General features: G+C 43.0%; 3 protein-coding genes and 1 non-coding gene across 4 annotated transcripts; 3 read left to right on the top strand and 1 right to left on the bottom strand.

Moving 5' to 3' along the window:
* Nucleotides 1–531: 531 nt before the first annotated feature.
* O0I10_007126 (uncharacterized protein) lies at nt 532–969 on the top strand (the record flags this gene model as incomplete). Its single annotated transcript, XM_058487145.1, has 1 exon — nt 532–969. The coding sequence occupies one exon, from the start codon at nt 532–534 to the stop codon at nt 967–969; it is 438 nt and encodes a 145-aa protein (XP_058342222.1).
* A 578-nt stretch (nt 970–1,547) lies between these two features.
* O0I10_007125 (uncharacterized protein) lies at nt 1,548–4,460 on the bottom strand (the record flags this gene model as incomplete). The annotated part of the gene is made up of 1 exon (XM_058487144.1): nt 1,548–4,460. One exon carries the CDS (start codon nt 4,458–4,460, stop codon nt 1,548–1,550), a length of 2,913 nt encoding a protein of 970 aa, XP_058342221.1.
* Nucleotides 4,461–5,559: 1,099 nt separating this feature from the next.
* O0I10_007124 lies at nt 5,560–5,636 on the top strand. Its single transcript has one exon. It is a non-coding gene; the product is annotated as a tRNA-Pro (tRNA).
* Nucleotides 5,637–8,053: 2,417 nt separating this feature from the next.
* On the top strand, nt 8,054–10,548 carry O0I10_007123 (uncharacterized protein; the record flags this gene model as incomplete). The annotated part of the gene is made up of 13 exons (XM_058487143.1): nt 8,054–8,410; nt 8,476–8,627; nt 8,688–8,753; nt 8,824–8,864; nt 8,918–8,952; nt 9,015–9,206; nt 9,266–9,364; nt 9,418–9,586; nt 9,647–9,817; nt 9,889–9,977; nt 10,038–10,080; nt 10,139–10,314; nt 10,381–10,548. 13 exons carry the CDS (start codon nt 8,054–8,056, stop codon nt 10,546–10,548), a joined length of 1,758 nt encoding a protein of 585 aa, XP_058342220.1.
* Nucleotides 10,549–10,721: the final 173 nt, after the last annotated feature.

Below are 10,721 nucleotides of genomic sequence, written 5' to 3'. Positions count from 1 at the left end.
GCTGGCAGTCTTTTTACTTCCATCACTGCAGCACGTCAAGGAAGCCAATGTGGTGTACCGTCTGGAGGAAACGGCCCTGTTGTGTTAGCGAAAATGGGTGCGACTCACGGTGCCGTTTGGACTCGAATATGCATTCTCTGCTCGTACGGCTCCATCATCTGCGGCCTATGCTTTCCTTGCCTGTCGTGTGGGATTTATGGATGGATGTCGTCAAGATTGAATCCTACGGTGCTTACTTTTCACGTCGTCAGCAAGGGGGATGGATCATGTCACGTATATGCGGATGAGGATTGTATATGGCACATTCATTTATCTAAACGAGCTACACGCCTTTCAACCTTGACCCACTATCTCCCTATTACGCAAGGCGATGTTTGGACACAGTGAACAGCACCACATGCAATCAATTATCAGCAAGATATATTTGCAGTTTCGATGCTGAAATGTTTATTCGCTCTTGATGTTGGGTGATGTTGCGCTAAAAACGGATTCTGATTGAAATCGCCAAGGTGTGTAGTGAAACTGTACGACATGCCGAGACTCATTGTGGATGATGCTACGTTATCAGATGATGGCAAATGGGGAGCCGCTTCGACACTCAACATTCCACTTGAAGGATCGCGGCACATGATTCAAATCGACAAGGTTGGTGGCTGTGGCAAAGGAATACATGAGGATCGTACATGGCGCTTTGGATACGTGACGATTGTCAATGGATATGGATCATTTCAAGAGAACAAAAATGTTGAGATCAATCATGAGCATCAGGCCCGGCACGGCAGCCGTTCTGAGTACTTGATTGAACGATGGAAAGCAACAATGAAACCACAAGCAATGGACAACAATGGCCTCGCAGTAGCCGATATCGAGATCCATCCCAACATTATCTACATAGTTCATCCATTGTGTCTCACCACCCACACGACATCTGTACTCTTGGCTCTATTGAATGAAATGGATCATACGTGAAATACAACATGCTGGATGCCTTCAAGTTTGCAGCAGCTTACATCAATTCGATTCGACCCATACAAGGAGACGATGACCCTGTATTTGGTTATGCAAGGAGCGACATAATAGGGTAGACATTGGCTTGAACGAAAATAAAGAGAGGTCTTTTATGCGTGACAACAACGCCGTTTTGTGATTTATACTACTTTCAAGAAGCAACATGAACCAAGTCGCCTTTGCTTTTACTATTCAATGCTCTTGCTACTTATTGTATCTGCTTACACACTTGCTAAATAAACACGTTTTCACTCATGAATAACTCCCACAGCTAGTATGTCGGCTTGTGTGATAAAAGCAAAGCGACTTAGTGCATGCTACTACTTCTTGAAAGTAGTTTAAAACAGCTATCACTTTGCAAGCGTGTCGACTTGGATTTCTCCCTTATATAAATTCTTATTGTAACCTCAGCACTCCATCATCCCCGCATACACTGTCATCTTCCTTACAGCCATTCATAACTACTCTTGTCATCATCATGGTCCATTTTTTATTTCATTGCATTCTTTTGCTCATAACGGCATGCAACAAGGTTATCACTAACGTTTTATTTGAATGGTAATGCACTGCTTTTGATTACTATGGTCTTTTGCATGGCGCTTTTTAAATGTACGAAAGTTGCCTTTGATGCTACTAGGATACAAGTGAAGAAGGTTGGCAGCTATGTTTTTGGATTCCTTCTTGATGTTAAGATCGTTGACCTTCTCATACCACCAACGATTGTAAGGATGTTGTCGATAGTTGTTGTTCAAGAAGTTGATAAATATTTGCTGAAATGACACAAAGTCACTAGGAATGATGCCGATGAAATCAGATGAAGCAAGGTGAAAGTTGATAGTTTGCTCGTTCACGAATTGCTGCAGGAGCCACAATGCATCCATGGGCTGTATAGTTTTTTGACGATTGATGGGCTTGGTCACAGCAGTGAAAGCTGGTATCCCAATGTGTGATACTGGATCTTGATCAATGTCCTTATATCCTTGCTGATGCATCTCGTGGATCCATAATTTCTTAACCAAAGGGTCTCCATACACAGCATCCAATGGAATATGAAAAATATCGTCATCATGCTGATCCACCGGTTTCAAACTTATGCCATCCTTGTTGAAAGCGACGTGGTATCTTTCTCTTGTATCAAATTGATTTTGACGTTTGGCCTTGAATCGTAGCGCCACGTCGACGTTCTTGTCACCATCTCTCCATCGAATTAACAAGGGATGTGTCAATGATAAGGTCACCAGTCTCATATGATTCACAGCCATGTACGCATACAAGTTTTCATCGTCGTCTCCCCATCGTAATGCTATTCTCCGCTTTTGGTTGTCGCTGGAAAAATGGTCGTCCGGAAGATAAAGCTTCATTGCTGCACCCCATGCAAGACAAGCAGCTGTCAGGTTGGCTTCATCATCAAGCCAATCGGCTTTGGTATCAGAGGGGATGTAGGGTCTCAAGCAATTCCATAAAGGGTGATGCGTTGCCATGCCAACATGTCGCTCAGCGCTTGCAAAAAATGATATCCCTTCTTTCAACGTGTTCGCCCATTGAAACCATTGATCCTTGTTGTCTCGTGAAATATGCATATGCAAAGGTGGTAAATTCCTTCTCCACATTCTCTGGACCTGCTTCTTGCGTGCATCTGAATTGGGAGCACCTTCAGCGAAACCATACGCTGCCATGCGCGCACATGCAGCAATTGATAAGATATCGTGATCCACATTTCTTGCTGACTTTGGCTGTTCCTGGATTTTGGCTCGATAGAAAGCTTGATAATCCTTCTTGATCCTTTCAGCTTGAAAATAAGCACCCAATAAACGTTCATCGGCATGTGGTGACATTGGATCAATAAACGGCCAAACACGTTGGATAATGACACTTCGAGATAACCCAGGATTGGCGAGCACCACACCAAGTACAATTTCTGATACCAACAATGTCACTGTCCACGTGATATCCATCAATTCGATTAGGTCAATTGAGCGTTCGCCGTATCTCTCGTATCCAGGATGCAGGTTTCCAATAGTAATGAATGCATTGTCTACCGGGGGATCATCCGCCTCGCTTGCTTCAACCCATTGATCATCGACAAAGTAGCAAATACGAGGTAAAGCAATGGTGCTGATATATGAAAACCCTTCCGAACGATGTCCACAACCATGATGATGCAAAAGATTGGAGAACAAAGCTGACGTTGGATGCTTTCCTAGGCTAGCGACTACCAATGGTTCGGTGGTGGAAAGGTATCCATATAGCTGTCGTAGTGCTGCTTTCTTGGTATTGATCGTATCAAGCCAAGGGTATAGATCAATAAATGGGAAAAGATCCGGTTGAAAACGATCCAAGCTGAAATTTTCTTGCCCACTTGACCATGCCGCTTGTCGACATAGCAACGTCTTGGTTACTTCTCCTGAGCGGCTGTTGACAAAGAAAGGTGTTGCTGTTTTAAAGCTGCCGTGTGATATCTCAGCTCCTACCACAATGAGCACTACATGGCCGCCAACCACTTTTGGTAATGCTTGTTGGAGGATCATTGTTCTTAATGCTGGGCTGATTATACTGTTTTGGTTGTTGTGCTCCCTAGCAATTCGTTCTCCTTCTTGGGTGATAACATTGAGCCACGTTGTTAGCTTTTCGGAGAACTCGTTCTGGTGGATATCGATATTGTCGTTCATGGCTTTGAAGAAGGATAGGTTGTACTTTTGGAAATCTTTAAAAGCGCTCATACCCGGATCGTAAGTGAACGACACGCCTCCTATTTGCGTATTAAGCAAATTCTCCAAGCCAAAGAAAGTGATTGCAATCTGCTCAAGCATGTCCCTTCTGTCTACTTTGCCATCGGTATCGTTTTTCATGCGAGAAAATTCGTACAACCTTGCATGATTGTATGCCTCGATATCCACGCCTTGTAATGCAGTAAGAAATCTCCCCAAAAAAGCACTCTGGTTGCGGGAATCCTGCACATGGCGAGTGTTTACAGAACGAATTGTTGAACCAACATAACGAATATGGATAGCTTTATCAGGGTTCCCTTGTTGATATTGCCGCCAAATGCGTAATAATGGATGGCTTGATGAATGCAGTGCCAAGTTTGCGAGTAGAGCTGCGAGTGTGTCTGCTGATATCGTCCAGCTCCTAATGTAGATTGATGGCCGATCATGTGTTGCTTGATGGATCGCCAATAGTTGCTCAAGCTCAGAATCAGGTACATCCAAGGTACAACTCATCAAACGCTGAATACGTTCATGCAAGCTATCCGACTTGTTGTATTCCACCGGGAACAAGGTTGAAATGTCATGATCCGAAACGCGTGAATCAAACTGTAATCGGCTTTCCTTGAACCGGTCCCTGATTTTGGTTGCCACCATTGGAATAAACGAATGAACGCTGTCAACATCCACCATATCAACGTCTGTAGATATAGACGAATCATCGCTCGATAACTGATCAACGTCCATATCAGCTGTCATTTCTATACCATATCCCATCATTAGTGTAAGTGTATATGAAGCTCTCTCTTTTACATACCAAATGATCCTCCTGTTTAATGAGAATAAAGAAACAGGATTAAAAGCAAGAATCAACCTCATAATCAAGCATCATATATATGGATGATTTGAACAATGAAAGAGCGTTTGTTTAAGTTTGGCACGTGAAAGGTGTTGATTGTGTCGTAGGAAAATGGTATGCTTTGTCGACTTTGTATACGGCTTGTCGATCATAAAGCCAACACGCAATATAAACATTGCTTTAACATTTGGGTGATGTGTAACAATTACACCTCTGTCTCTCATTCTGTCCAAGGATTTTTGAGCCTTGTCCTTGTTTTATTCGGCTTCACTTTACAACACGCTAACTACGACTACATTCACAACGGCCTAAGAGCGATCTGCACCACACGACATGCCGTACAGCATGCTGATGTTGCGAATGGCAACTGCATGGCAACCACAACAATGCTATATGGAAGCTGCAGGTCCTATTCGAGCATGATAATGTGTTGCTTTTGCAAGTGCACGACCAAGAAAAGAGACAACTTTACAAGCAGATATAGTAGTAGCAAAAGGTTCAAGTAATAAAGACAGGGCAACTTGTTCGTGTTGCTCCTTGAAAGTGATATAAGGCAGCCATTATTTTGCAAGTGTATCGAATTGATATCACGTATTCATACATCATTCAACTATAAAATACAGCCTTGATCTCGTTGTTGTGAGGATGAGATGAAAGATGCAATTGGCATTGTTGTTAAGCGAAAAGAGAGGAAAGGGGTTGCTATGGCTACACGCCGAACCTCATCTATCAGCCAAAATTGACCTGAGCTCGAATTTTTTTGGGGCCATCCCACTGGGTCTCAATGTTGAATTGTCTTTGCATTCAAATTACTCCTGATTGATCTCCCCTACCTTTTTCGCATTTGTGTAATCACTATCAGCGAGTATTCCGCTACATGATGATATACATGTTGCCATGGTTTCCATTCGATTTTGAGCTTGTATCACCTTCTTTTTTGGGAAATTTATTGGAACAACATGTAACTCAATATGCGAATAATCAACAGGGGCTGATGGTCTAGTGGTATGATTCTCGCTTAGGGTGCGAGAGGTCCCGGGTTCGACTCCCGGTTAGCCCCTTCAAACATTTGAAATGAAAAGATGATCCACAAAGGTGGATCGAGATGTTCTTTTTGAATTTTTTGTTTTCTGGGTCACGTGATCTGGCTGTTGATATCGTGTATGCATACATTGGATATTATCTTCATGCTTGTTGAATGAGACCACAGTCCTTTTTGCCTTGTCATATGTATTTTTGAATGTGACTCTGAACTTGAAGCAGGCAGCTAATAGCATCACAGGTGAAGGACTATGATTCACCACCTGATCAAAAGCTGCCGATTTGTTCTCATCAATAAAAAATGGCTGTTCACCACGCCTTGTATAGCCCATCCATCAAATGTAAATCGAAACAAGGAGCTAAAGTACACGCATGCAGCTCAAAAGTCTCAACGATGGTATGCGTTAGTACCAAACGCGATGTAGAGAGAGAATGGCATGTATCACTGTAACAGCAATTGAAAGCTACTAGTGTCAATCATCGAAGGCACATCCAGATAATAGTGAACATTAGTGATTTTGAAATCGGGCTGCCTACATCAATTGATTAAAGTATGCAGCCCTATATACTTTATTGGATGCGGTTTGAGGGTATCCATAACGAAGGCTGGTCGCCGTACTAGCATTAGACATACATTTGTGATCATAAAAGGGGTGCTAATCACAATGGCCAAAGCGATAAATGATGTCAAAAGATTGCATTGTACGCCTATAATAAGGAGGATACATGTACGTAGTTTTTAGAACAAGAAAGCTGTGTAATAGTGACAAAGACATGTCGTCAATCATGGGATCATTGATCAAGGAGTAGTGATTTGCCGGATCAAAAAGTAAAGGATATTGACATCTAGCATGATTCCTTATATGAGACACATTATAAAGCAAGACAAACAATGAAGTAAAAGGCTTATTGATTTAGTCATTATTCCTATTCATTGTGGCGATGTCGGCGGCGTCAATGTGTTCATGCAAGTAGCTACTATGGAGTAACTTCTGCTTCGTTCTTTGTGCCATCCTGATCCATAACATGTTCCTGTGTGAAAAGACACCTAGTGATTTCTCGGTTCCCTTGCCAACAACAAAATCCACTCAGAAAGGTAGGAATGATAGTTGCATGAAACTCAGGGGCAATGCATGTCGTTCTTTCAAGGCCATTTTCTCTTTCGACACCAAAATGAGCAGGCAAGGTTCCAATGCAACGCCTTGATAAGCACACTGAAGAATATTCATAGGCACAGTTGGAGCTGCAATGCAAGCTGGCATTGAGCAATGGACCGGCAGCATCGTGACCCAAACGCATCAAGCCAATGACGATCGCATGTTCAACAACGACCGAGTTGCAAAGGGACTCTTCACCAGGCCGACAATCAAGAACTACAAGGATGATGAAGCGTAGAAGCAACGTGAAGCAGCATCAACAAAACGGCTTTTTTTGATCATCTTGCATGATCCACACGACATTGATACAGCCTCTTGGATCCAACATCCTTATGTACCACATCCATGGTCAGCCCACAACTACACACGACACCGGTATCAGCAGTGGATCATGATCGTTATCGCCTCGTTTTTTTCAACCTACTATACGCTTCCTTATCGCTATCTCAGAGCTTCCCTGATCACCAAAAGGTAGGATGTCTATCAATGTTGCCCAAAGCAGAGATATGAACGCGTAGCATTTTTTTGATCTAACATGGCATGTTATCATGATGGCGTACGATGAATGACAGCGTATACAATCATCAGGAGGTACGGTACCACTATCAATGTTGCCTAGAATAGAAAAATGAACGCGTAACATTTTCCTGTTCTAGTATGGCAAGTTACCATGGTGGCGTATGGTGAATGACAAGCGTTTACAACAACAAGATCATGTCATTACCAATGGCGTCTATCTCCGTGAAAGCGCGCATGAGGCTCAGCTACTTGTCAACGAAGAAGAAAAAAATCGGCGGATCAGATAATGGTTGCACGTGCGGACCGATCGACTTGATCCAGCATGCAAGTTACCCGGATAGCGTGGGATCATTTATGCCGACACTGATTGGTTGCAGCTTTACATGTATGCTCGATCCATTAGCAGCAACCATCACTACCACCGCCACCAAACATCAAAGTCAAGTTCTCGATCATGGATAACGACTATCATCATCAACATGCTGATGCGCGGCTTTCCGGTATCCAAAATGGCGATATCCACAATACAGGCGTCGACACAGCACCTTTGTTCTTGTTTGGGCCGTTTGTACCTTGCTTTGTAATACTCGGGGCGGTCCTACTTTATTTCCGTGCCGCAAAATCGGTGGTGAGACAATGAGAAAATGCCTTTTCTCGGGTACTGGATTCCCGATAGCAGCAGATCAGGAAAGGTTTATAAGGTACAAGGTCGTGTGGATCATTGTTTTTTTTTTCTAATATCGTAAAACAGATACAAAACGAACATGGCTCACGATCGTTCCTCACCCACGCCCAGTGACGATGGCGGCAATGGCACGGTGGTATCATCCATCCATAGCAAACAGCAAGAAAATGTGATCAACAACGATGATGATGATATGCAGCAGCAGCAATCCAAACGTTCATTCTTTACCAATCTTCCTCCATGGGTCAAAAAGCTACATCTCGGCATTGTGTACTTTGGTCTATTCGTCACCATGCTCATGATCGCTCTCCAGGCAACAGTGATCGCACCAGCCATGACAAAAATTGCAACCGATATGGACGATGTCGGCAATCAAACATGGGTTGCGACAGCGTACCTTATTGGCATGATCAGTCTTCAGCCGCTTGCTGGCAAGGTATTGAATCATCCTTTCTTTGTATGGGCTCCATCAAATAGGCTGACAATAATGTACATTTCTAGTTTTCCGACATTTTTGGAAGAAAGCCAATGGTCTTGATGGGGTTATTCTTCTTCATTGCTGGATCATTGATATGTGCACTTGTCCCAAGCATGAATGGATTTATCGCAGGTCGAGCTATCAGTGGTGTTGGAGGTGGATCCATCATGGCATGGTAAGAAAAAAGACTTTTGCATTGGAACTTGACGCTTAACGCAACGTTTGACTCATATAGCATGTTTATCATCGCAACCGATATCACCCCAATGAAATACAGACCACGTATCAACTCAGCTCTCAGGTATGTTATTAAATTGGAGGAGGGATCCATCACATGGCATTGGATGTTAACTCACACGGGGCAAAAAAAGTGGAATGTATGGATTATCTTCTGTGGTTGGCCCATTGATTGGTAAGTATATCACTGCTACTAGGCTTCAAGTATGCTAAATTTTTAAACAACAGGTGGCGCTTTCGTGGACAATCTAACGTGGCGCTGGGTAAGAAAAAAGAATCATGGTTCGACAATGATTGCAAAAACTCACTCATGATTCTGTCACAGGACTTTTGGCTAAACATTATCCTCGGCGGAATTTCCTTCACCATCCTTGGCTTCTTTTTCCGTGAATCAAACACGACATTACGCCAAAACGAGTCGTTATGGGACAAAATCAAGCGTATTGATGCATTAGGCACTATACTTGTCATTGCTACCATCTCTTGTCTACTATGTGCATTGAATTGGGGACCTATGGTAAATATCAAAAGTGGATCTTTGGAGAATGTTCTTTCGGCTAACCTCACATAATATAGTATGGTTGGGGTGATGGCCATGCGGTTGGTACCTTTGTTGCTTCAGGAGTCTCTTTTATCGCGCTTGTTTTTGTCGAAGTCAAGGTGGCCAAAGAACCGGTAAGGTGATTCATTATCCAAACACGAATCGATCATCTGACACGTTCCATTAGATTCTTCCTCCAAGGCTACTAAAGAACCCCAAGGTGCTCGTATTTTACTTTTATATATGTTGTCTTGGTCTCGGTTTCGTGGGAACACTCTTTTATGGCCCTATCACCTTTCAAGCTGTATTTGGTGCAGATTCAACACAATCCGGTATTCGCTTGATGCCGTATATGGGTAAAGTATTCATGTATACATGGAGGTCACACGCTTTAAGATACTAACAAAGAATAACAGGTGCTCTTATTGTTGGCGCCATTGGCGGTGGACAGCTGTTGCAGCGATATCCGTATCCCAAGTTTTACATTATGGTAGGCAGCTCATCTGCCTTGCTAGGATTTGGCCTCTTCCAATTGACAAACGAGCATTCAAATTGGGGTTTTCAAGCTGGATTTTTCGCATTCGCAGGTACTACTTAGAGGGTTGACTTGTGCAACATGAAAATTGCATTCATGCAACTGACGCTGGATTTGTGACAGGTCTCGGGTTCGGCTTATCTCAGCAAAATACCATTCTTGCCGTGCAAACAGTGGCTGACAAGGAGTACATTGCTATTGCTACAGCTTTGGTGAGTAATATCAATGCCTTCCTTTGAAACTTTTCAGCTCATGTATTCTTTGTATTATAGGTGAACTTTGCACTGCTACTTGCTCCATCCATTGGTCTTGCTGGTAGGTAAAAATAGGACGAGGTGGTGAGCGTTCATGGCTAAACCTCTTCATTTTTTAGTGTATCAAGCCATATTCTCAGCTTTCATCAAGGCACAATTCAGCGTATTACCAGCCGATGTACTTGAGGTCGCAAACCGTTATGGTGTCATGAAGAACTATCTATACATTCGAAATTTGCCTGTGGAGTACCAGCCACCCGTTATCCACGCATACATGGAAGCACTCAGTGATGTGGTAAGTATCTTGGGATCCCCTTCTTCATACAGGACAATCGTTAACAGACTTTTTCCCACCATATAGTTTATTCCACCGATTGTGGCTTCCGGTATTGCAGTCATTCTGGCAGTGTTAGCTCCCAATGTAAGGTTTGGAGGACCACGTCCGCCAAAGTCGCCTGCCGATCAGGACCTTGAAGCATCCAAAGAGAAGCAAGAAGGACCTGCAAGGAAAGAAGAAACAACCTCATAGCATGTGCAACATCTACTAGATATCCCTGTACTAGCCATATTACTACTCCATAGAATTAATCATCATAAAGGATATATGTACATAGTCACAATATCATTTGATTCACGTGTTTGTGCATTTGGGTAGACCAGCAGCGCACATGAAACACATTTATCTTGTCAAAGGAGACATCC

Source organism: Lichtheimia ornata, assembly GCF_029851405.1.
Source record: "Lichtheimia ornata isolate CBS 291.66 chromosome Unknown scaffold00033, whole genome shotgun sequence".
NCBI lineage: Eukaryota > Fungi > Mucoromycota > Mucoromycetes > Mucorales > Lichtheimiaceae > Lichtheimia > Lichtheimia ornata.
This window is presented reverse-complemented; position numbering and strand designations above follow the sequence as displayed.